The following is a 27,844-nucleotide window of genomic DNA, read 5'->3' as shown; positions in this document are numbered from 1 at the left end:
TCTTTGACCTCGGCTAGCCCGCCAAGCAACAGCCTTTTATTGTCTCCTAAAACCAAACGGTGGACGTTGAGCACATCATACAAAAAACCCTTCTGACAAATCAAAGGAGGCTGGTACAGAAAGGAAGGCATCAAACAACAAGGCAACAGAGTGATATTCTTACATTGTTAGAACTAAAATGGTGAAAAAGGGTGATCCATTTTATAATTTTAAACATCTGATCCAGTTTTATAATTTGAACGAGAAGTTCCACCCTTGACAAGATGTTCGCATCAGCTTTGAGGCGGTGCTAACAAGATACATAAATGATCAGAAAGGATTTGAACGAGAAACATCTATTATTTGTATATATATATATATATATATAGCGACAGCAACCTACTTGATCAACTGTTCCAGAAACATACGAGCCACTCAGATCAGGATGTTTTTTATCCTAGAGTCAAAGCAGCTGGGAGGACATCAATCATCTAACTGTCATTACAAAGTCAAAAGCCCCACCCCGTCCCTTCCCATTGGTCCGATGGTTCCCAATCTTTGCTAGCCGTCACTCATTGATTGGATAAAGATGATTCCTGTTATGAGATTGTAAACTAAGAAAACATTATCATTCCTCGTAATGGCCCAAAATGTGCGCTTTAAATGCGTTCGTTTCTGGAGCTCGTTCAAGTGAGCGCTGTGTCAGTGGAAGGCACCGCAGACAGGACTGCATCACAACTAGATTTACAGACTAGATCCAAGAGTACGCCACCAAACATCACTGGTCCGTCCACTCTGGAGGACGCATTGTCGACAGACACAAAAAGGAGGTTCACCCTACCTCACTTGAGTCAATTCAGGAGATTATAAATGAAATAAATGACAACTAAAAGTTCTTGTGGATTTGAACAGTGACTTGTCCCTTTTTTTATTTTCAGGTGTTGTCATCAAATAAAACGTTGAGAACTTTTTTTGTCTTATTTGAATATTATTTTGAAACCCTGCTTGAACGTGCTTCCTGAATTCACTAAGAAGAGGAACAGTGGTCACCCAGAACATGGAAACTCCCCACCACCAACCAACCAGTCAAAAAACACACACATCACACGTATGTATGCACACATAACACATACAGGCCCAGTCTAGGAGGGATCGGACCACCGAACACTTTATCTCGTGGTCCAGTACAGCAGCCCCAGCCATTGAAGGATGCACCCAGCATGTATCAGAGATAAGCCTTTCTAGTGAGCCGGCCACATTGCATTAGTCTTTGTCCAAAGCGTGTGTGAAGTCAAAGTGCTCCAGCAGTGCAGTAGGAATGCAATGAACACTGGGTGCTCCAGAATGGCTGAACCTGCCACCTGTCTATTGCTGTCGCAGCTCAGGGGCTCCAACTACATTCACAGTGTACAACGATTACCGGACTGAAACCAAGCAGATACAAGTTTGCACTATGTGTCTTTGTTGTGTGTATTGTGTAACTGTTATACCAATTGTAGTGCACCTTAGTGCTGCTGAGAAATCCGAACTCTCGTGCAAAACATGAAGAAAAGCTGTTCCAGTTTAGTTTACCATTTCAGGTTATTATTTGTACACAAGTTAAAGGGGATTGATTATCAAATTTTCTCAGGGACTTACGAACAAAAAACAAAATCACCCACAAATTGAATTATTCAATAATAATTCAAATTCTCTTTCAATGCTCCTTCTCTGACATATTTAAACACACACACACATCAACTTCAACACATTTGTGTGCAAACACACACACAAACGTGCATGTCAGATGTTCACGACCCTAAAGTGAAACCCCCCTCGTTACTCTACAGTCACCGCTGCGATTGGTCGATGAGGGTCATGTGATGGCGGTCTAGGAGGAGGTGATCAGGGTGCTAAGGACTGCAAATAAACAGACAACAAACAGTCAGCACACTAAATACAATAATGTTTATCACGATGTGTATCGATGAGTTGTGTGGGATTGACAATCAATAGACATGAGGTAAAACAGAAAGAAGAAGGAAAAACTAACATAAAGGAGAATTTAGATTAGAGTTTGATAAAAATACAAAACAGACTTCATCAGTACATGAAGAGAACATCATTGTGAGGGTTTGTATACATGTATTTTTGTGTGTGTTTTTGGTCAACTGTGAATGTGTGCACCAATGCCTGAGTGTCTGGTGTGCATGTGTGTGCATGCACCCTCATGCGTCCATCCGTCTTTGTGTGTGTGTGTGTGTGTGTGTGTGTGTGTGTGTGTGTGTGCATGTCATGAGTTTTTGTGTGTGTGTGTGTGTGTGTGTGTGAGCGTGTGTGTGTCTCTGTGTGTGTGTCCATGAGTTTGTGTGTGTGTGTGTCTGTCCATGAGTTTGTGTGTGTGTGTGTGTGTTCTTGAGTTTGTGTGTGTGTGTGTGTGTGTGTGTGTGTGTGTGTGTGTGTGTGTGTTTCCTACCCTGGGGGTCTGATTCAGCTACTGCTGCCGCGTCAGCTTTCCGGGCTGCTTCAGGGTCAGCTGTTAATGAGAGAGAGAGAACACACACACACACACACACACACACACACACACACACACACACACACACACACACACACACACACACACACACACACACACACACACACACACACACACACGGATGCAAAGAGGCTAATTAGAGAGGTTATGTTATACAAAGCATTAACGGCATATTTTCATTTTAAATGTATACTTTATAATTATAACGTATGATGCACGGTTGACATTTTGTTTTTGTTGCATTCGTGTTTCAAGATGGAGGAGCTATATTTTTTATCCTTGGACAGTTAAGTTGAACTGAGTTGACGAGGAAAGGTGGAGCTAGCGCAGTGTACGCACGCTACCAAGTCAGGGGAGTCGCCTCGCACGCGGTGCTGAGGTGTCAGCATGGAGTGCCACTAAGACAAGCGGAGAGGGGCGGAGGACTCAGGAGGAGAGGAACCCAAAGGCGGAGTTGAGGTTGGAGTGTTCCTCTTGTTTCAGACTACTGTCCATCTTTTCTGAGGATCACCTTATTGAGCTCCGACAAGGGCACATCCACTGGTCTGACTCCTAGAAATCCTACTATTTAGCTACTATTTAAATATGTGTGTGTGACATGTTTGTTTTTGGACAATATGTCAAACAACATTTAATATATGACTTCCGTGGTCGTTTAGTTTACGGGTAAAGTTATATCGGGTGTGTTCTGTTAGTTATTGAGTGTGCATGGGAGATGACCCTACGACTGTATAGCTACTAAAGCTAGCTCAGGCCTCTTAGTCACCCTAGCGAGAGTTATTGGTCAACATTATCATTATATAGGGCACCTCATCTTGGCTCCTCCTATGCAAATAGGGCAAAGCTAAGCACCCTATTAGAGTTGAAGGGCCCTATTTTAACGGTCTGAAACGCAAGTGAGAAGCGCGAAACGCAAGTAGCTTTCAAACTTCTAATGGCTCAGTTTATAGCCAAATAATATTGCCTAATTCACACATGGAATAGCGTTTTCTTCTACAACTTCAGAAACACTGAGTCGCATGTAAATTTCGGCAAAGAGAACTTAACACATATATGATATGCGGTCCTTGGCCGCAACTGTGGGACTATTTAATGATATTAAATAGTCCCACAGTTGCATTAACAAACATTGTTTGTTACCAGTATTGTATAATTATCGTTATCGACTTGTTCATAATGTTCATTATATGCATGTGTCCTCCTATACATTACCATGGACTGTATGATGTGTTCGGTGTTTAGTTTGCGTTTGTTTAATCAGATGGCTGCACAAACGCGCGCCAAGCATCACCCGCATTCATTCATTATTTTAAACACTCACTCGCGGTAAAAGTATGTTTTCTCACGATCGAACACTCATCTATCCTAAAAGTTCTGGGCTTGTACACGACGTCTGTGTCAAGAAAATATGTGTTTGCTGTACGTTGTTTGCTGATGCATTGATTTAAAATTACAACTTAATACCGCTTATTATCAGCTGAACTTCCCAAATAATTTAACCAACGTTATCATTTAACATAAAACAAGATTTTGCTTTGGTAGGCTGAGATTATTATTATTATTATTATTATTATTATTATTATTATTATTATTATTTTAACGCATGGCATAACCTACTCCAGTGTTCATTCAAGCAGCCCCTATGGAATTTTTATTTTTTCCACAATCCACATGCTATTTCTATGCAGTTTCATACATATGAACAATCTTTGACATCATAATATTTAAATTAGGCTCATTGTTTGCATGTTTGTGCTGTGTATAGCCTACGGGTGTGTAAGCTTATGTTACAGTTCCGACCTGCCTAGGCACGTCAAAATAGCACCAACTGCGCTATCCGCTAGCGCACTTAGACCATGATTTATTCGGTCTGTGGCGCAATTTCAAAATCGATCAGTAAGATAGTACCATGTACCATTTGCGCCAGAACAGGCCTCTGCTTTTCGCCAACACGCCTCTCAGGGCACAAGTGTAGTGGCATGAATTTGCTGCGGGGGAAAATCCTCTTTGCGCCGGGTGCAAACTAGCAACTACACATGCATCGGTGTGGAATGTAAATTGCGCAGGGTGCAAGATAGGGCCCTAAGAGTGGTTTGGTTAAAGTAAAGAAACCTTAAGGGGTTTACAGAGACTATACACCTAACCTAAAAAGGCTTAATTGAACAGAGCCTTAAGAGGTTTACAGATAGTGCACACTAGGGCCCGACCGATATTGATTTTTGAGTGCCGATGCCGATGCTGATTATTTTCAGAGAAAAATTACGATTACGATTTAATCGGCCGATTAAAAACAAAACAAAAAAAAGCCTATAAAACATAGTTTTTGATACCTTAAATATACTTTAAACACTTTTGACGAATATGTGAATTGAATGCAGAATCTTTGAGTGTTTTAGAATACATTTACAGTCAAAAATTAGTGTAATGTAAAATGTAAAATAAATAACTAACTCCCAATGTGCTGCGCTCGTGAGCAGTGACTAACACGTGCGTGCTGAGCAGTATGGTCTCACCGTTAGAGTCTACAGTATAACAAACTAACATGGCCTGGGACCTAAAGAAAAACAGGCACAACATGCTCAAACAACGCGTCTTGTGTACATTGGTGAGGTGAGCGCGCAGCTGCCTGAGCGAGCGTGCTTTCATGTTGTACGGTAAAGTTCAATCTCCTCTTTTTTACTCCAGCTAAAGTTGTTAGTTAGCAAGGCGAGTAGGAGCGCAATCTGCAGGATACTAAGCGCAATAACATTTCTAAAAAAATAAATAAATAATAATAATCGGTTGTAATCAGCGTCTTTTTGGCAGATGTTGATTATTTTCAAAAAGGCTATAATCAGCCGATTAAATCGGCAGGCCGATGAATCGGTCGGGCCCTAGTACACACCTTACTAAAGCATTCTTAATGGAATCATGGTATACAGATACTATACACCTAACCTATGCAGTCCTAATGAGACAGAGCCATCAGGGTATACAGATAGTACACACCTAACCTACGCAGTCTTAATGGAACAGAGCCATCCGACAATGAACACCTAACCTGTAAGCTGCTGTCTCAGAAATGCATATCTCACCCAAAAAATCATGTACAGACCTTTTTCAAAGTTTGTATGCGTGTGGGAGCACCAGAGACCCAAAGCAACACCCCAAATCCCAGGAAAAGTGTTGTTTTTCATAATACGTATTATAAGTATTTGCATTTTTGGGTATATCACACAAGCATAGCTTATGTCGCCCCGTATTAGTAGATACCAATGCCCATGTATGATGACAGTGGCCTAGTATTGGTGACCCGCTGTGTGGGGGGTCCTCTCTCTATGTGCTGTGAATGTTTTGGATCGGCTCTCCTGTGTTGACTGTAAGCGGCCACCGGCCTGAATCAGCGGTATCAGGGGTGCGGTCTGTTTACCATGTGATTGACAGCTCAGGGTATAGTTAACGAAGACGAGGAGGACTGCTGACCTACACACCTCAGGTCTTACGAGGGGAAAATTCTAACCCCCCCCCCCCCCCCTCATTATTTGTTTTAGTTATACAAAACTAATACAAAATCCTGTCCAAATCCAAATCCTTTCTTTTTCCATGTCGAAAAAAAAGAAGCTCTTGCGGCAGTCTGGCAGCTCTGGCGGGGAGCTTCAGCGGCAGTCCGGCAGCTCGGGTGGGGGGAACACCAAGACAGTCTGGCAGCTCAGCTCCGGTAGTACAATGCCTTTCTTCTCCATGTCGCGGTTTAATCTGGACTTCAGAGAGTCAAAGTCAAAGTTTCTTTCCCCCAATTCTTCTCAACCATGGCCGAGATTACCACCACTAAGAGTCTTTACTTGTTCTGGAAGTACCAGAGACGTCAGACGCAGTCTTTATGATTCATAATATCATCCGAGGCGCACATAGCTTCTGGCCTTAATATTAGATATTATATTATATAGATACCTATATATTACATCATTATTATTATTAGAATATTATATTATATTATATTATATAGGGCTCCGGGAGTCTGCAAACGGTAACAATCCCTTCTCCTCCATGCTGTGGTTCACTCTGACAGCTCATTTGTATGAAATGGGCAGCAGCTCATTTGCATTAAAGCTACAGACACCAGAAACAGCACATGCTGAAGGCACTGAAACCGAGGGGAATAGGCAAGATATTCTTTTCGTGAAAGATGTGGAGGAGGTAGAGGAGTTTGGAGAAGTAGAGGAGGTAGGAGATGTAGAGGAGGTGGGAGACGTAGAGGAGGTAAAGGAGGTAGGAGACGAGGTACCTTCTCTGTTCTTGAAGCAGAGCTTCTTCTTCTGGTAGGTGAAGTAGCCGCTGACGGAGCCCACCAGCGCCACACAGAGGGCACTCAGGATGCCGGCCAGGGACCCGGAGCCCGCGGCTGGATATCAGACAGACCACAGGTCAGTAAGGGAGGGGGCAGGCATTCACCTTCTACTGGGACACAGAGATACATGACATACATCCTGTTGGAATCGTACGCCCCGATACGCGCACACATAAATGCAAACACATTGTGCGTCTCAACGGGTGCGTATCCATGTGTGTAATTATGACGGCGGAGCATGATGGCAGCTGACTTTCACGAGCGAGTCTGCGTACTCAGAACCCCCCCGGATACAGTCTGTCTGCACCTGGGGCCCGTTGCTATGCCAACTATTCAGAAGGTTTCCCCCGCTGTGTCACGGCATACAGAAGATAACAGCCTGTAGCCATGTACCCACATGCACATCATCTCCTGCACTCCCACAATCTGCCAATTACCTGTATGAGAAACAGGTATGGCGTGGCTTATAACACTCACCCACACGCGCGCGCGCGCACGCACGCACACGCACACACACACACACACACACACACACACACACACACACACACATAAAACCAAGAACAAATACACTGACAGTTCATATTTAATATGTGTGCAAATGACTTGCATTGTTGGCCTGTAAAAAGCAACTGATAAAGTGCAAGGGCTGTGCATTAGAAAGGCTCATTTCAACAGCAAGAGGAACAAATTAGCTCATTAGCTAGGTCGTTTTGGTTAGGGGGTCCAAAAAAGACGACATCCATTTTGGGAGTGCAACACGTTGTCTATTGTTCTCTTGGCAAATTGCAGTTGATCAGACAAAGCTTGAGTTGCCACTGAAGAGGGATGGTGGTTGAAATCCGAGTCGCCTACAGCACAATCGACGGCTCTCCCACCTGCTTTTCTAGTTCTGGTTCAGCTTTGTGTGAGAAATATCTCAACGTGTCTCGTAAACACGTTCTGTAAGTATCACACTCTTCCATTCCGACAAGCAACTATTTTAAGCATTCAGCATTCTAACTAATAAACCAGCCGTAAATTAACGCAGAGCTCGTCATGGATGGCTGGTTTCACTTCCTGTCAGCCTGAACGCAAGCTGAGACAATACGGAGCCCGAGCCGACGAGATCCAACACATCCAACTGAATCATGATGCAGAACCTGCCTCTGGTGTGCGATTCATGAGCAGCACCTGTGTGTACCTGACGTTAGGTGAGGGCCCTGTGAACTGAAGGGTGAGGAGGAGTTAGGGAGTGAGTCAATCCATGAAAGAGTGAGTCAAAAGGCATGACTCAGAGCTAATTAAAACAACAAACAAATTAACCCTTTGCAAGTCACAAGATGTTTTATATGCAAACATGAATGCACGCAACAAGCTGACCCACCGCCCCTGCCCCTCCCCCCCCCCCCCCCACGCACACACACACGCTTGCACGCAAGCATGAGTACTGTAGAACAACAATACAGCACACAGACTTTAATAAGCCAATATCAGTCATACATACATGCACACACAGAGGCGCACACACACACACACACACGCACACGGACACGCAGGCACACACACACACCAAAGCATGAATGGACAGGCAAGAACAGGACGCTCATCTTTGTAATGATATTCTTGTGCATAATGAGACGATTGGGAAAATCCTGATCCCAGTAAAACCCCATCCCATCAAGAGCTCTCAGACCAACCCTGACAACCAACAATAGCCACTCCGCCCCCCCACCCATCAGTCTTAATGACCGTTATTACAGTGCCATACGGCACCACAGAGTCACATCGTCTGATGCCAACTTGGGATTAGAGTCACGGCTCTTGGTGCCTGGACCTCGAGAACATGAACCAGCGCGGGGCCTTGCCATCAGGGGGGCAGATTACACCAGGGGGTGGGGAGACGCGGACGACGCAGCAGAGAAAGGAGACGATCAATTGCCGTGTGACAATGTCGTTCTGCACGGCTCAGACACACGAGAAAGTCCAGAATGTGGAAATCGGGACTCAAACATGCATCTTGGGTGCAGGAATAAACCATCTCTGTAAACGGACGCATGAGGTTACGTGACATCAGGAGAAAAAGGAGAAAAGTGTTAACTTACATTTTCCCTCCACTGATCCTGTAAGGCAAAGAGCACACACAATAAATACAAGCGTTCAACCATAAATCAGCGATAGATGTGGAATAGGAATGTGTGAGATGGGGGTCGAGCCAGCAGGAACTTGCCCGTGTGGGATATCAAACAGGTTCTCTCTGATCTGAACACAGGCAGGACCAGCTATGTTTCTGTTCTCTCTAACATTATGTCCTGCTCTTTTTTTTCATGTTAATGGCACTGTTTTTTTTCTTCATAGGAATACCAATTTCAACAAAGCGTGGAGGGACATTGGTTTTTCAGGTATTGTATCCTGTTGCCTTGGGCACAGGAACGCACACAATATCCTGTGTGCTTCCACGCGTTGCTGAAACAACACGAGTCCTTTGAACCTTGGAGTTCTGAACCGGTCACAGCCTGAGTTCCAGGCCTCTCATCCCTCTATCTGTCTATTTATCCCCATTTGTCTGTCTGTCTGTGTAGCCATTTGTATCCCTATCTTTCTGTCTGTCTGTATACTTATATGTATCTCTGTACACCTCTGTTTCTGTGTCTGTCTCTGTCTGGTCGATGTCTGTCTGTCTGTCTCTGTGTCTGTCTGTATGTGTCTCAGTCTGTCTGTGTCTCTGTCTGTCTCACTGTGCGATAAGGTAAGGGATTGGTTTGCGATGGCGCCACAGTGACCAAGACCATGATGATTTGATATTTTGATTGAGAGTAATCAAAAACACAATGGAGAGAGGCTCACCGTCTGCTGATGATTCAGATGTGTGTGCTTGGAAGAGGATTGGGCGTGACAGAGAGACATAGGTGGGGAGAAGGAGAGAGAGTACATCTATGAACAGGTGACAGCCTAGGGGCGGAACAGTTCTAGTAAGTTCTAAGATTTAGATTTCCCTTATCATCAGCATACACATTTTTGTACTGGTTTTTAAATTATCTAAAAAAATATACAGACATATATTACAATACATATCTTGTCAAACACCAACAAATGCGCACAATCACCTACAAAAACCAACACAGAAACTCTCTCCCTCATACACACAAAAACAGGCAAGCGCACACACCCACAAACACACATTCGCACATACCCACAGCCCCATACACACACACACACACACACACACACACACACACACACACACACACACACACACACACACACACACACACACACACACACACACACACACACACACACACACACACACATGCATGCTTGTGTACACGCATAAACGAACAGATCTCTGAAGTTGTCTATATGCAAACTATCCCAGGCTCTAGTTGTGCGTGCCTGTCTGTATCTGTCCTGTGAGCTCAGCACCAGGCCTGCTGGGGCCTGACAGAGCCATTAATTACAGGGTACCGATCACAATGCCTTCCACCGGAAAACCCTCAATATAATAGTCTCCAGGCAGGTAGGACTCCAGGGAAAGGGGCGGGGGCCCGGAGCGGGAGCACAAGACCAGTTATGTCACTTTGTTCTGTTCCCTTCGCACCCTGCAGGCATTTCTGTCTGAAACTCATGCATTTAACCATTTATTGCATCAAAAGGTGAAACTATTTAGTTTTGCGGTACCAGAGAAGCTTGGGGCTGGGGTGGCGGCGGGCGACATTCTGCTCAGTACACTTAACCTTGCAGAGTGTGTTTGAGATGGAAGGTCTAAAACTGACAGCCACCAGCCAACTGGCCACCAGCTGATGACGAGAGTGTCCCTCCAGAACCAGCTGAGCCCATGATTGACCGAGCGTTAGTTAGCAGGTTGAACTGTGACGATACATCCAGGCTGACAGGAGGCCTGTGTCTCTTCCCTGTCAACCTCTTATGTCAGATGAAGGTCAGCAGAGCCAGACCCTGACATATGGCCTAGCATGTTAACCTTCCTCAGACCAAACACTACACGTGTTCTGGAAAACATTTGGTGTGTTTGACTAAACACACCCAATATGAATCAACGTGTAATTAGATAAAAATTAAGTGATAACACACACACCGTGCACACACACACAGACACACACAAACACATACACACACACTCTCCATGGTGTTAAGAACATTAACAATAAATAGAGAGGGAGATTATCATATAACATTGCATGCGAGAGACAGAAAGAGAGAGAGATTATTGAACCTTAATAAGTAGAGATGAAGAGAGAGACAGAGTTGAATACACGTTAATAGTATAACAACATGATAACAGTAATAAATTAAGGAGGGGAGGTACTGACGAACAGAGCCACCACTCCGACTATTCCCATTGCGTGACGGCTGGTCGACCGGTCCCAGTGCAGCTGCCAAGTCAAACAGGTCGTCTGTGGAGGGATTAATGTGGATGAATAGGTTATTATCAGCGTTTGAAGGCCTCACTGGTCCTGGTGGGGGTGGAGATCGTAGATTCAAAGAATCATCGAACAAACACCCCAGAACCTGCCTGTTCTTGCTGCTTGCACAATGGACCCGGTGGTCTGAGGCCAGCGTGTGGACCTCCTGACACTCAACAGCATTGGCCTGTGGCCAGCCTGTGGACAGAGGTCTCAGACCTCCTAGTACTGGCCCTGTAGAACGGTAGGTTTCAGAGGAAACTATAACCATTATGAATCGCTGAAGGATTATGAATCATCAGAGATCAGGTGGCTTTTGGGGATGCGGTCGGGAAAAGTACATTTAACAAACTAACTTATGATTCATCAGAAATAAAACAAGGTTTATTTCCTTGTTGCTGGTGGTTCACCAGAAGCAAACGTGACAGAAACTGGGCTGGGACAGGAGTCCGTTGCTGACTAAGAGGTTCTAATTAACCTCCCCCAATAACCGTGTTGGCCTCAGGCCCCTGTCAGCATCAGGAAGATCTTTTGTCCAGTCTCAACCTGAAGTTCAGAGTCATGCTGTTGTCTACATGCAACATGTCCTCCTTCATGTTCGACATCCTGAGCAACACTGACAATTAGACATGCTGTTCCAATATCCCCAAACCACCCATCACACCGTCTTCATCACCTACTAATATACCTAATAATATATAATATATATTTTGATTGTTTTTTTGTTTTTGTTTTATTTATTTCTTATTGCTTATGTTTATTTATTTTTACACAATGTCTTGTTTTTTTTAAATAATGTATGATGACTATATGCTCTGTAAGGTGACCTGGGGTGTCTTGAAAGGCGCCTCTAAATTAAATGTATTATTATTATTATTATTAATAGTAGACTAGCGGCACTAAGGCACTTAACTGCCCCAGAAATATGAGTGAATCATCTCACTAAAGGTCAGGGATTCATTATCCGTGCAACTGAAGGATGAGGAATTGAAGATTATTGCAGGGTTGCATGCAGGAAGTATTCAAATAAAGGGTTGTTACCTGAGGGAGCTTCCGCTACGGGGATGATGGCTTCCCCACAGCAAAAGACAGATGGAGAAGAAGGAGAATTAGTAACACACAAAGCAAGATAACATTGTGTTCCAGCTCTGACTCAACAACAAGCAGGCGGCATAGCACTGGCCTGCTCCCACCCTGGGTCATTCCCAGTCCCGCTAAAACTGTTGGTCAGACTCCATCTAAGCACGGGCCAAATCCTGAAATTACAACTTTGAGGGCCAATATGTATGTTTTTTTTTATGATAAAAGCCACTGGAGGTGATGCGCTTTAATTAAAAAGTTAGGGCTATTAAACAATAAACAAATCACCCACTTTGAACGGATGAAGTGAAGCTTTGTTTCCAATTGTTCCTTTTTAGAAACTTCTTATTTTTTTAGAAACTTGTATGACTGTGTGTATGACTCCAACCTATTCATAAGATCCACACAACTCTCCTTTCTCCAAACCTCCTTCTGGAGGCTTTTTCACAATAGGTTGGCCGTTTACCAGACAGAGTTACATTAACTCCCTCCGTTTGTTCGTATTTATGTGCAATGGGATGTGGGAGACTTCTCTTGGCTGCCTCAGTGGTGCTGTTTGAGTTCACAACACTGCCGATGGAAATCCAGAAGTGTGACTGATTGCACCACGACTGTAGGGACAGGTAGTGGTCCTGATGGAAGTAATCAGTGCTCGATACAGCAGACACTTTGGCCTGGGAGAGGGGAAGGGGAAGGCTGCAAACAGGAACACATGCACGGTGCATGCTGGGATTTGCAGTGCTGCACATCTCGGACTTAGAGACACAGGCTACAATGGAATGAAAATTCAAACGATTGGCGCCTGTGTTACAGTCGAGCCTCCCATTCTTCCAGAGCAGGGATTTTGAAACTATAGGGTCAGGCCCTCAATGGGCAGCCTGACAACACACTCGGAGCTCTGTTTAGTTGGGTTCAATGTACACACTGAAGTGGTCTTTTGTGTCCAGAGAAGTGGAAGTGGGAGAAGCCCTGTTCTAGAGGCGCCCAGAGGCCCTACTGCCCCACAAACAACTCAACATCCACCCTGACTTGACATGTTTGGTGGTCTCTTTTGTTGGGGTTGACCGATGACTTTTCCCCATGGCCCATTTTAAGAGCTTAAGAGCTTACTGACCTGACTTATCTTGAGTGGTCAGATCACTAGCCCTTACTAGCCCTTACTAGCCCTATTTCCTACAGCTATCTGCTTGCAAGAAGACTTGTGTCGTCTTGCAGCACTTGTACTCCTAGTTGCTCTTGTCGTGGTTAGATTGGGTTCATTCGACTGAGTCTTAACTGTCATAAGAATTATTCATAAGACACTGTCATATGAATTAGTTTAAGGTGCTCCAACACTGGATGGCGAATGCAGCCTTTTTGTGGCAGCTTACTTCAAAATAAGTCAAATGTTTGGGAAGACAAACCTGTCGCATGCTGCTTGCATGGTTTCGGTTTGTTCAGTTACCTTTCCATTGGTCAAGATGATCGGGGTATCCATAGCGATTGGGATTTTAAAAAGTTACAAAATCTCAAAGCGGAAAGGTAATTTTGCTCTTGGAACCTAATTACTGTTTTATTAGTATTATAGTATCATAGTATTTAATTTTACGCCACAAGAATTGTTTTACCTAACTGCTTTAGACAAAAGCAACAATTAAGTGACACATCAGAGGACAGCCCTGTGTGTGTGTGTGTGTGTGTGTGTGTGTGTGTGTGTGTGTGTGTGTGTGTGTGTGTGTGTGTGTGTGTGTGTGTGTGTGTGTGTGTGTGTGTGTGTGTGTGTGTCTGTGGGTGGGTGTTGTGTGTGTTTGTGTGTTTCCGTTGGTGTGTGTGTGTCAGTGCATGTGTGTTTGTCCGTGTGTGTGCCTGTCCGTGTGTGTGTGTATGTGTGTGTGTGTGTGTGCCTGTCCGTGTGTGTGTGTGTGTGTGTGTGTGTGTGTGTGTGTGTGTGTGTGTGTGTCCTTGTGTGTCCTTGTGTGTCCGTGTGTGTCCGTGTGTGTGTGTGTGTGTGTGTGTGTGTGTTTTAATTATTTTATATTTATTATACAGGAAAGTATTAAAAGTAACAAAGTTACAATTTAAAACGGGCCTGTCTCAGTAAAATAACTGATTTCCAGCAGGTTCCTGTTCTGCAGCACATGTAACAGGGACAAGGCACATCACACGTTACATTTACATACAACACATAACAGGAACATAGCACGTCAGACATCAGTAGGACAATCATATAGACAGCAGACGTGTGTGTGCGTGAGTGCGTGTCTGTGTGAGTCTGTGTGCGTGTCCATGTGTGTGAGTGCGTGCGTGTGTATTTATCTGTGTCTGTGTTAAGTGCGTGTGCTTGCATGCGTACCAGGAGCCTCCGTAACATTCTCCGGGGTTGCCACTGCCTCCGCGCCTTCACTCGGCTTTTGGAAGAGAACACAAAGTACGACTTAGAAAGCAACATCCAATCAAAGGTCAAACCTGAAAACCACAACAGTAGTGCATATTGAGTAAGTGTTAATTATAGTATCATACGGTACCCATCACCAACCTCTGATGAGATGTCTAATCTTATTAGAGGTGATGAGGGTAACCATAACAGCCATCATTTAAGAGTAATGATGAAATGCCATAGCCATCAGCTATGAGTCAGCTAAATTCATCGACCCATCATAGCTCAGCTCAGGCCCAGGTGTGGAAGTACTCTTCCCAATGGGTAAGGTATCATTGAAGGTACCGTATTTTTTTAAAGGGGACCTATTATGCTTTTCGACTTTTATGACCTATAAACGTTGTTATAATGATTGATAGTCATGTTTAACCATACACAAAAAACAATGTAGATTTTCGGGAAACACTTCCTCTCATCTGGGCGCTTTCAGCATTCTCTGTCAACGCTCGGTTTCGTCCTTCTCCGCCCCCTCGCCCCCCTCCTGCCAACTAGGAATGCGCGATATAAACCATATACGATATAAACGATAAAAAATGGCCTACGATAGAGATTTTAGTTATATTGCTCTATCGCGATAATGCATGTTTGACGCGATCTATCCATGACCCGCGAAATATAAAGAGCCACGAGCTGCAACCGTCTGCAACGCATTGTCCGCCACCCGCGAAATTTAAAAAGAGCCACGAGCTGCAGCTGCATCGCATCATCCGCGACCCGCGAAATTTAAAGAGCCACGAGCTGCAACCGGACCGGCTGCAACGCATCATCCGCTACCCGCGAAATTTAAAGAGCCAGAGCTGCAACCACGGCTTCAACGCATCATCGTCATCTAGGTAAATATGGCTGAAAGCGAAACGGAGGAGCTGGTGATTGTGCTCATTTCATGTTCATTTCAAAATTGTATGCGTTCATTTTGCACTTTTATGTTTTAATATCAAGTATCTGTGCACACACTTGGAAGATTTTTCTTTATTTAAAATAGCCATGCCTAATACTGGACGTATTTCCCTAATTCACAGTATCCGTTTCTTTATTAACAAGACACCAACAGTTTTAATTTCATTAAGAGAAGTATACGTCATTACACAGAAGATTTTTTTCTTTGTTAAAGTCTCTGCAGCTACAACATTATGTTGTATGATTACAGTTTTGCACAATAAATGTTCTCAAAACGACATACTAAGTTTCTTTCTTCTTTTGTTTTATACATTTAGCAGTTCGGCTTTCCTTAGAGTCTATGTAACCTGTTCTGAAATGGTTCTATTATGATTTATATATCGCCAACCCAACTCCGTTGTGATTGGTTACCTTTCTTGAAGCGCGCGCGGGCAGATTTGACCAGGCATATGGGGGCGCGGCAGGAGTGCCTCTACGTAGATGATTTCCCGGAAATTTGAACAAGTGAATCGCAAACGTTGTCCGGAGTGTTTAGCGCTCGGCACAGCCACCCCAGACTGTCAGCAGGGAATACATCGAAATGCATGTATGTCATTATTGGACACTTTAGTATGGTTAAACATGACTATCAATCATTATAACAACGTTTATAGGTCATAAAAGTCGAAAAAGCATAATAGGTCCCCTTTAAAGAAAACTGCATTGAAAAAAAGCTCCAATGAACGAAATCAAGATATGATGTTTGTGAAGTGGAATATAAGCCGCACTCAGAATAAGCCAGACAATAATATGGCAGTGCCTGCAGTAATATGGCTCCACCTGCATTCAGCGACGGTGGAGCTGAATGCAGGTGGTGCTTCTCTTCCACCGTACGCGTGGTCCAACTTCAGATAGTTATAATGTAATAATGTACCACATAGTCCATTACTCAGTCCTCCTCTGTTTCTGTTAGGAAGCTAGGGGACTGGCCTATCAGTACCTCGGCTGTCACCTGTCAGTTGATGGTTGAGGAAGTGTCCGTCAGTATTTGGAGGTTATGCTGATTCGAGGCTCAGGCCCCGTTTGCACGAGGACGCTTGCGGGTAAAAACGACAAAATATTTTATCGGAAGTGCCTTTCGTTTAGACGTTGACACCGTGTGGAAAACTTGAATAGGCTCCGCCATAGCGTTTCCGTCTACACTGCCAAGACGCAAAACTCTGCCCAGATCTGCTCACGTGGCGTACGTGTTTACGTCACATACATGCCCCGCTCTGGCAGCTCTAATAAACTTACAGGAGTCTTTCCACGAAATGTACAGGATAAGTACAGATAGTATTACTGAACAGAGAAGGATCTGTAATTATGTTTTGGTTTTCGCGGCGCAGATAAAAGAAGGAAAATTCTACGCATGCGCTCAGAGTTTGTGTCTTTGTTTTTGCGAAATTGACCCTAAAAATGTCTCCGGAAAACCAGCCGCAGAGACAGTTAATACCACAGTTCTGGTTAGTTAACTCGTTAATACCACAGTTCTGGTTTGTTAACTTGTTAATACCACAGTTCTGGTTAGTTAACTCGTTAACACCACAGTTCTGGTTCGTTAACTCGTTAATACCACAGTTCTGGTTAGTTAACTCGTTAATACCACAGTTCTGGTTAGTAAACTTCTTAATACTGCAGTTCTGGCTCGTTATCTCGTTAATACCACAGTTGTGGTTAGTTAACTCGTTAACACCACAGTTCTGGTTCGTTAACTCGTTAATACCACAGTTCTGGTTAGTTAACTCGTTAATACCACAGTTCTGGTTAGTAAACTTCTTAATACTGCAGTTCTGGCTCGTTATCTCGTTAATACCACAGTTCTGGTTTGTTAACTCGTTCATACCACAGTTCTGGTTCGTTAGCCTCGTTATACCACAGTTCTGGTAAGTTAACTCGTTAATACCATAGTTCTGGTTTGTTAACTCCTTAATACCGCAGTTCTGGTTCGTTAGCCTCGTTATACCACAGTTCTGGTTAGTTAACTCGTTAATACCACAGTTGTGGTTAGTAAACTCGTTAATACCACCGTTCTGGTTAGTTATCTTGTTATTACCACCGTTCTGGTTAGTTATCTCGTTAATACCACAGTTCAGGTTTGTTAACTCGTTAATACCACAGTTCTGGTTCGTAAACTTGTTAATACCACAGTTCTGGTTTGTTAACTCGTTAATACCACAGTTCTTGTTAGTTAACTTGTTAATGCCACAGTTCTGGTTTGTTAACTCGTTAATACCACAGTTCTGGTTCGTTTACTCGTTAATACCACAGTTCTGGTTTGTTAACTCGTTAAAACCACAGTTATGGTTTGCTAACTCGTTCAGATCTGGTGTGTTAACTTGTTAATACCACAGTTCTGGTTTGTTAACTCGTTAATACTACAGTTCTGGTTCGTTAACTCTGGACATTCTATTGTAATTAATTCTACATAAACTTTGTCAAACAAGCAGTTTAGCCCACGTGTGACATTATGCAATATACCTCTCAACGGCTTCAGGGAAGGTTGTGTAATTGCACAGTGTCGTGACTAACCAAAACCCTTCCGTGGCCTGGAACGGTTGAGGACACATTTTCAAAGGTATACGTCAGACGTCAGACAGTCAGAGGAGTGTCAGATATAACAGAAGAGGTTTGAACTCCATGCATGGCTATTTGAATTACCTTGGCACCGTCAGCTGCTGCCTCAGATGGTGTATCCCCTTCCACTACAGGCGTTGGAGCCTCTTCTTCGACATCAGTAGGTGCAGCTGCTTCTACAGCAGGAGCCACCTCTTCAGCAATAACTGCGACTTCAGTGACAGCTTCTTCTTCTGCAGTAGCCTCTTCTGTAGTGGCTTCCTCTTCTGCAGGAGCTGCTACTACTGCAGTATCCTTTTCCTCAGCAGGAGCTGCTTCTGTAGTAGCTTCTTCTTCTACAGGAGCTTCGACTTCAGCAGCAGCCTCTTCCTCAGCAGGAGCCTCTTCTTCTGCAGGAGCTGCTACTACTGCAGGAGCCTCTTCTTCTGCTGTGGCTTCTTCTTCTGCAGTGGCTTCTTCTTCTGCAGTAGCTTCTTCTTCCTCAGTAGCTTTCTCTTCTGCAGGAGCTTCTTCTGCAGGAGCTTCTTCTGCAGTGGCTTCTTCTGCAGGAGCTTCTTCTGCAGTGGCTTCTTCTTCTGCAGTGGCTTCTTCTTCTGCAGGAGCTTCTTCTTCTGCAGTAGCGTCTTCTTCTGCAGTGGCTTCTTCTTCTGCAGGACCTTCTTCTTCTGCAGTAGCGTCTTCTTCTGAAGTGGCTTCTTCTTCTACAGCTTCTTCTTCTTCTGCAGGAGCTTCTTCTTCTACAGCTTCTTCCTCTACAGCAGTGTCAGTAGGGGAATCTATATCTGCCGTCTCCTCTGAAAAGGCAATGAGAGAGAGAGGTGAGAAGACAGCAGACTGCATCTGTTTTTTGTTATACTTATTTCTTTCTAGTTTGGGAGATTGGAATTGAAGACTGTTATGTTAGCTGATATATGTTATGCAGCGCTCAAATATATGAATTTCGATATAATTTATACTTTTTTCAGAATCAACAGTTTAATTTTGCTTCGTATATTTTCAGTTGGTGTCATTGACTTCCTAGGTGGCTTTCACAAAAGCTAACCATTTTGGATGTTGCGGAGCCTGATGTCAATTTTTAACCTAGAAACACAATGAAGAGCTTCAACGGTTACGTTTTTTCTTATTATATTGGCGCTAAAATGATTAATCAATTTGATATATGATTGTTATATATCTGGAGTTTGTGTGGCTAGAGGCTCGGTGCTTGCTACATACCGCCCCTTTTTTTAACAGCTCTGGGTCCGGAGGTAAATTTAGCATTAATTTACACTGTTTACCTTTCGTAAAATCGTAGTACAGAGAGTTTTAAGCCTGGAACCAAGCCGAACGATCGTCAAGGTAGTCGTGGCGATTCAACGTTTTATTCAGGGCAAAAAAGGATTTGGAAATCTGAAGAAAACGCAAAGGTAAAAGACTGCACATTATATTTTGTGTATTTTTCGCAATGGTTCCAAACCAATAGCTAAGCGCATTTCTTGCATTTTATAACCTTTGTCATTATTACATTGTTAATATTGTTAATATAAGTTGTGTCATTTATTCTGTGTGTGTGTATGTATGTGTGTTTCATATAGCGTTGTCTTCTACATGGTACATTCCTTTAATCTTGACTGCAGTCACCACTTAATAAAGTCACTTGTTTTTAATACGAATTCAGTCTCGTATTCCAGTTACGTATTCATTCAACATTATGTATTCTGCTTTTATAGTATCAAACCCTAACCTTAACACTATTACTAAGAAGCACTGGTTAGTGCTATATCATATATTTTTCTTAGCTTTTTATCATATATTCTACATCACTTTCGCTGGTATCCATTTCCATGGTAACAGCGAGCTCCACCAATCAAAGACGTCGTGATACACTATAGGATTGTGGGTAGTGTACTACCGGTGTTACACCTACTTGCCGAATTCTGTGACCCACCGAAAAGTGTGACCCCAGGGGGCGCTGTTGCATATTCTCTGCAATATGCAATATGTACGAGTTTGAATGGCATGACAAAACATACATAAAACATGTGATCTCCCCCCAACCAATTACCTTTTTATTAAAGTTGCTTAATAAATACATTTGATTGATTTGATTAGCATTTTACAGACCCATACAATGGATAGGGCGTTTAGTACGGTCCTTCACCGTTGCTTCTTTACCCATAAAAAGCTAGTCATTGTTAAATTACGCTGATTTACCTTTGAGCATTTCGTATTATAGGGTATTTTGTAAAATTAGCCTATAATAAAGCTGTTTAGAATTAATGTTAGTATCAAGAAAAGAAAGACACACCTGTGGGGAGAGATCTTATGTTAATGTGCAACAGCGCCCCCTGGGGTCACACTTTTCGGTGGGCCGCAGAATTCGGTGTAACACCGGTAATAGGTTGTTTCAAATTACATCGCGAATAAAACGTGTATATCTAAAAACTATACGTTTACGTCTTTAACTGGTGGCTTTTACAGGAGCATACGTATACCATTGATTCACAAAATAACGGCACATGGTAGGTATACTTAGGATAGTTGCGACATTATGGCTATTAATCAAAAGCTAAAATCAGAACAACCACAACATTGTTTTGCGTTGCGTTGACTTGGGTTTGAGCATTGACTGTGTGTTACATAACCTTCATCATCTGTTATTATTTAAGGTTGTTATGGGGAGTTTTTATGATGGACATGGAACACCGGGGTGTGTAAACGCATGCACGCACACACGCACACACACACACACACACACACACACACACACACACACACACACACACACACACACACACACACACACACACACACACACACACACACACACACACACAAACACGCATCAAACACACACACACACAGGCACTATAGACTGATTGGTGCCTGATGTTTGGGCTAAAACAAAATGTGCACGACATGACAGATCAATCATCCCTCACCCTGCCCTCATCTACCAAGGACCCCAGGCCTCCACACCGGCTAATTAGAAAAGCCTCTTGTGTGTGTGTGTGTGTGTGTGTGTGTGTGTGTGTGTGTGTGTGTGTGTGTGTGTGTGTGTGTGTGTGTGTGTGTGTGTGTGTGTGTGTGTGTGTGTGTGTGTGTGTGTATGTGTGTGTGTGTGTGTTTGTGTGTTTAGAGTCCAGTATTGGGACTTGAGCTCTGACTCTAGACACTCAGGGTCCAACTGTACACACCATTACCTCTCAGAGACCCACAGCTAGATGTAACTACACAATGCTGTCTGTCTGCCAGTCTACTTTCACATAAACGTTGCCAGAAATTGTCTTCATTCAGAGAAAAACACATTCATTGGTGTTTCCGTCTGTGTGACTCAACTATGGAAACATAATAGAAACAGACTCTCCCTTGATGAATTGCATGCCCTAAGATTACTGATGAGATTCTATCTCTCTCTCTCTCTGGCACACATTTGCCTATAGAGTGTTATTATCTCATTCCTTAAAGCTTGAGATAAAGAGGTATGAGTAGAGATAACTGAAAATTACGATAACTCATCAACAGAATTGGCACCCCCACCATATGGATGCACACACACACACACACACATACGGACCCATGTTGTTACTCTGTGTTGTTCTCCTGTTAGTTTCTACTCCCCCTATTCCTCTTCCCACACTATATCTCTATCTTCTTCATTGTTGGTGGTGACGCTTGGCTGTTTCAGGGATAAATCTACAAGGAAGTGTGTATGAGTGTGTGTGTGTGTGTCGTTAGTCCCTAAACATGATAGTCTGGTTGGAGAGCAGTGATAGAGCAGGGCTATAAAGTTCAGTTAATGAAGGGTGTGCTGACACCTTGGCCCGGGTCCCAGCCATCTGTCACTTATTAGCTTACTATTTAGCGGTTCATTTGTAGAACTAGAAGGACTAGATTTTGGGAATAGTCAATGTATTAATAATCAATATGGGGTAAGAGAGAGAAGATGAAGATGAACCGGTGTGTCTTTGTGCCTCCTCCTCTGTAACTGAACGGATCATGTTCCTCCTCGCCCAACTGCTTTCAATATTTGCTAGCACAAAACTGTGGTTTTAATGCAATCTCATCAAACATATCTAATATCGACAGCCAAACATCTAATTATTCTTGTTTGATACTGTTTTTAAGCAACTAAAACAGAGAACAGAGAGAGAGAGACAGAAAGAGAGAGAGAACATACTTACAGGCAGAGAAAGAGGTAGAAAGAATACTTTTGTGATTGTGCCATAGGTGTCCCTAAAATGTTCTCTCTCTCTCTCTCTCTCTCTCTCTCTCTCTCTCTCTCTCTCTCTCTCTCTCTCTCTCTCTCTCTCTCTCTCTCTCTCTCTCTCTCTCTCTCTCTCTCTCTCTCTCTCTCTCTCTCTCTCTCTCTCTCTCTCTCTCTCTCTCTCTCTCTCTCTCTCTCTCTCTCTCTCTCTCTAGAACATTCTGTCCCTGAATATTTTGATAATTTCTCCTCCCTTAAACTGCCTCTTACATACACCTCAACATTCACCCATCCATCCACCATTCACCAAACCATTCACCATTCACCCCAACATCCACCATTCACCCCAACATCCACCATTCACCCAGCCATCCATCATCCACCCAACCATCCATCATCCACCCAACCATTCACCATCCGATGAACCATCCACCATTGACCCAACCTTCAAAGATTTATTCAACAATCCAACATCCTTGGATGGTCGCAACCAGCCATAATCCAACAACAAACCAGCAACGAACCAAAAAAACAACAACAAACCACAAACATACCCGCATCAAACCCGCAACAAACCAGCAACAAACCAACAACACACCAGCAACAAACCAGCAACTACCCAGCAACACACCATAAAACCAGCAACAAACCAGCAACAACGAACAAACCAACAACAAACCAGCATCAAACCAGCCATAACTGTTAACAGCATACACCAACATCCAGCTCCCTCAAACACAACCCCACCTTACACACACACACACACACGTACATGCAATCACACACAAGCACGCACACACACACACACAACCCCCCCCCCCCCCCTTACACACACACACCCACTAACGCACACGCACACACACATATGCAATGCAAATAACGTGACGTCTGGCTTGTGTTAGCGGAGCAGTAAAATAAATCGCAGCACTTCCCACCCTCTCCCCTTTGTCTTCAGGCCATCCGTCTTCTCATCTGCCCTCCCTCCTCTCACGCTCCCCCCTCCCCGTCCCGGTCTCCCCTGAGGTGAATGAGTCACCCGGTCCAGAGCCAGCTCTCATGGTGAGAGAGGCGTGCGTTAAAACCACACTCCAGGACTCTGAGGACGTCTGCACGTCCAACTCACAGGGAACTTCACAAAGTTATGGTTACATTGTGTTCCCTGACAAGGGCGTGGCCGGCCGATTGATGATGGCTCGCTAAATGTTAGTGTGTGTGTGGGGGGGGGGGGGGAAAGAACTCTTAATGTGAAAATTGTGGTGACCGCAGAACTATGGTATGCATTAATGTTCTATATGTTGTCTGCAGTGGAGTCATGTTACTGGTACGGTCTATCACACGGTTAACGCTACACAACGAGGACATTGGGTTTGTGTGGTGATGTAGAGCGTTTGTCTTACTGAGTCTAACTTATGAGGCCTTACCCAAAAAAGGAACTGCAATGAGTGTGGGCAATAAGGGTTTCCTTATTGCCTGTGTGTGTGTGTGTGTGTGTGTGTGTGTGTGTGGGTGTGTGTGTGTGTGTGTGTGTGTGTGTGTGTGTGTGTGTGTGTGTGTGTGTGTGTGTGTGTGTGCTTGTGCGTGTCTGTGCGTCTGTTTGTTTGTGTGTGTGTGTTTGAGTGTTTATGTACGTGTGTGTTTGCGTGCATGTGTGTGTTTGTGTGTGTGCGTTTGTGTGTCTGTGTGCGTTTGTGTGTGTGTGTTTGTGTGCGTGTGTGCATGTGTGTGTCACTGATATGTTACCTCCTCCAGGCACACATTGTTCCAGAGGTAGAGCGCTTTTGTGTGTTTAGTAGGACAGAAAGTTGTTGTCTGTTAACCCCCATAACACACACCTAAAACAAACACTAGACAACTGCCGAACGGAGTTTGTGAACCAACAGATTGGCAGATGTGATGGTGTGCGAGCATGTGTGCGTGTGGGTGTGTGTGCATGTAACTGTGTGTGTAGTTGAAACGGTCCTTCGTAGTTTAAACAGGCAAACACGTGTTGCTCTGTTCACACACACACAGACACACACACACACACAAAAACACACGCAAACACACACAGACACACACCTACACACACACATGCACCGCCGCCGGCCCACCCCTCCCCCACCCAAAACTTTTATTACTCCGATAAATGATTAATGCACGGCCAAATGTATTGCACATCACGCCCGTATAACAGTGTGCACGCACACACACACACACACACACACACACACACACACACACACACACACACACACACACACACACACACACACACACACACACACACACACACACACACACACACACACACACACGTACACACACGCTTGAGGGACAAAGGTGCTGAAACTGGTTGTGTTGGGTGTTGTCTACAGCTGGGGCTGGATCTAGTTACGGAGGAACTCCCTAACCTTGAGTAGCGCACGTACACACACACAACGTACCTCCACACATGTACATGCAACGCACATACATACACACCAAACACCAATCGATTCACTCCTTAATCCTAGAGGATTTTGGAGCCCTTTCACTTGCCACACTCTCACACGCAAACACACTCTCAAACACACACACACACACACACACACACACACACACACACACACACACACACACACACAAACTCCCACACATACACACACACAAACACTTGATAAAACATGTGTGTGTTATCCAACAGGCTGGGATGTAAAGGCGTGTGACTGCTGTGAGAACATGTGCGTATTACATTAATATATCAATATATAGATAGATATCATATACATACTAATATTTGATATTCTGCTTCCATTCCTTTTTATTAACTTTTAACTTCTTGTTCCATATTTCGGTTTCTCATCACTTTTTAGACATGTTAACATTAACATCATAACAGTCAAGCAGTGTGTGTGTGTGTGTGTGTGTGTGTGTGTGTGTGTGCGTGCCTGTGTGTGCGTGTGTGTGTGCGTGCGTGTGTGTGTGTGCGTGTGTGTGCATGGGTGTGTGAGTGAGTGCCTGGTCTGAAGGTGAAGAGGTCACATGGGCCTTGGGGAGAGGGAGGGGAGAGGCACAAAGCTTCATATAAAGGTTCTAAGGAATTTTATATGGAATGGATGGAAAGGAGGAGAGACAGATGAAGGAGAGGGAGGGACGGAGGGAGGGGAAGGGACAGAAGAGAGAGAGAATATACAGACAGGCAGAGGAAGAGATAGAAAGAATACTTTTTTGATTGTGCCATAGGTGTCCCCCAAATGTCCTTACTATCTTTCTCACTCACTCTCTGTCTCTCTCTCTCTTGGAGGGAGGGAGGGAGGGAGGGAGGGAGGGTGGGAGGCAGCTATAGCAGGGGTACAGAGGGAGAGCATTACTTAGAAGAAGAAGGTCCCTTGGTTCACCACACCCCTGTGGGACTGCACGCACACACGCATACACACGCACACATACACACGCAGGCAAACACACACACACACACACACACACACACACACACACAGACACACACACACACAAACACACATGCAAGCACACGCACGCAGGCAAACGCTGGCAAACACACGCACACAAATACACTCACGCACACACACAGCCACAAACGCAATCACACATGGCCACACACACGCATACACATGGACATGAACATGCACACACACGCACGCAGGCAAACACGCACGCACACATTCATAGCCCAATGATAACAGTAAAGCAACATCTGCTCTATAGTAATCGTGAGGTCCACTGGTTATCTGAGGGTGGGTCCGCTGGCAGGCCGACCACCGGCATATGAGGCGTAGGTGGAGAGAGAACCAGAGAGCCAGGTGGATCAGACCGACACATCACCAATCAATAACACAATCAGAGCACTCAGACAGCCAGGTGTAACAGCCGGCACATCACCCATTAATAACACAATAAGGGGAAACGGGTACCGAAGAACTGAAGAGGGCTGAAACCAGAATAGGGAACGAGACGGAGAGGGATGGAGGATGAAAAAGAGCGAGAGAGGTCGTCAGAACAGGCTGAACGTTTCTCCACTGAATCGTTTAACGTTACCTTGTGCCTTGGCGCTGCCCGCGAGCAGGCTCCCTAAGAGCAGGATCCACAGGTATGACATCACGGGAACACGGTGTTCTACCACGAGGAGCCGGGGGGACGGAGCGGCGGGGCTACAGGTAGCGGTCGGGAGGAGACTGGTCTTCTGCGGGGAGGGGGGGCTAAAGGTGGCTGTCGGGAGGTGCGCGTGAGGGTCTGTTGAGCCCAAGTCTTCTGAACGCCGCTCTGCGCGTGTTTGAAAGTCTTCTCCAAAAGCTCGCGTCTCCAAGGTGAGGATGCTCTGAGCGCGCGTGTCCGCGGTTGTCACGTCGTCTCCGCTCTGGCTGCGGCTGGAACCCGAGCGCGGGCTTTATGAGGGGGCGTCGTCCTTCCTGAACCCTGAAAGACTGACGGACATGGCGCACCGCCTATGATGTTCGCTCGTTTAATAACGCGAAGCCATGAATAGGAGGAATGACCCTCTATTTTACATTAAATAAATGGGAATGGAAAATATTAAATAAGTTTATTAACCCCTTTAGCAAAGTGTCGTGTTTATATTTGGGGATTAGAGGCACACGGATACAAAAATATTTTACCGCCACTTCACTGGTTTTAGTTGAGCAGGCTGTATAGCCTATAGGCCTAGGCCTACGTGATAAAAAAACGTGTCAAGAAACACCAAACATTCCAAGTGTCAAATCTCTATTTCGAGACATTTTTTGTGTGATATGATTGAATTCAAAGTGTTCACATTTATTTTGTATGAATTTGAGATAATTTACCTAGGCTAATATAACTAGTGACGTCATGCCCTGGTCCCCCTCTGAGGGCTGAGGAGTGAAAAACAGATTCCTGCTCTTCCTCGGTTTCCTACAGGTCGTTGGTTTGTGTTTTTCCACCAACACTTTGAGTGCGGCTGAACAATTAGTCCGCGTCACCGCGTCCCATAAATGACTGGTATTAAAGCGTGAACGGGTTGACCAAGTTCTGCATAAATTTCACCAGGGCTACTAAAAGGCTGAAGGCTGAACAGAAGTAGGCTACTTCTGTTTTATTGGGCAGTGTTTGGGCAAGATGATGCTATCTTCATTTGATTTGTGCTATGGTGATAGTTTGATGTGGTCTTTTTTCTCAAATTCTAACATGAATATTTTTATTAGAGTCAATGACGTTTAAACAAATGACCTTCCTTATGCTCATTGTAGGACGTACAGGAAAGCTGTCATTTCAGAATGATTATTCTGGGTAGATAGATTTTTGGCATTTTAATGTCGATTTAAACAAAATGATCAGACCCAATCTGATCATTTTGTTGATATAATTTAGCAACTCCAAAAGTGAAAAACCAAAGTTTGGAGAAAGGCAGTTGGAGGTCAGCAGTGATCAGACTTGGACAGAGAGGACCTGATCCGGTCAGACCCCGCCAGAGGACATGATCGACCCAGTCGCT

The 27,844-nt window shown here is 44.3% G+C and overlaps 1 protein-coding gene across 3 annotated transcripts; it reads right to left on the bottom strand.

The window, feature by feature from the left end:
* si:ch211-39i22.1 (fibrous sheath CABYR-binding protein) lies at window positions 1–26,770 on the bottom strand. Of its 3 annotated transcripts, none has more exons than XM_030343175.1 (10): window positions 26,413–26,770; window positions 18,300–19,009; window positions 14,640–14,694; window positions 12,269–12,298; window positions 11,135–11,218; window positions 9,651–9,656; window positions 8,909–8,926; window positions 6,762–6,878; window positions 2,435–2,494; window positions 1–1,878 (listed from the first exon to the last, which is right to left on the bottom strand). In XM_030343175.1, the coding sequence occupies exons 1-10, from the start codon at window positions 26,471–26,473 to the stop codon at window positions 1,850–1,852; spliced, it is 1,170 nt and encodes a 389-aa protein (XP_030199035.1). In that variant the 5' UTR covers window positions 26,474–26,770; the 3' UTR covers window positions 1–1,849. The 3 variants fall into 3 exon arrangements, with proteins under 3 accessions (XP_030199035.1, XP_030199034.1, XP_030199033.1); XM_030343174.1 differs by having other exon boundaries at window positions 9,651–9,677; window positions 12,269–12,283; XM_030343173.1 differs by having other exon boundaries at window positions 9,651–9,677; window positions 26,413–26,769.
* Window positions 26,771–27,844: the final 1,074 nt, after the last annotated feature.

Source organism: Gadus morhua, chromosome 20 (assembly GCF_902167405.1).
Source record: "Gadus morhua chromosome 20, gadMor3.0, whole genome shotgun sequence".
In the NCBI taxonomy this organism is placed as follows: Eukaryota; Metazoa; Chordata; class Actinopteri; order Gadiformes; family Gadidae; genus Gadus; species Gadus morhua.
The sequence above is the reverse complement of the archived record's forward strand: the minus strand, read 5'-3'. Positions and strand labels throughout refer to the sequence as shown.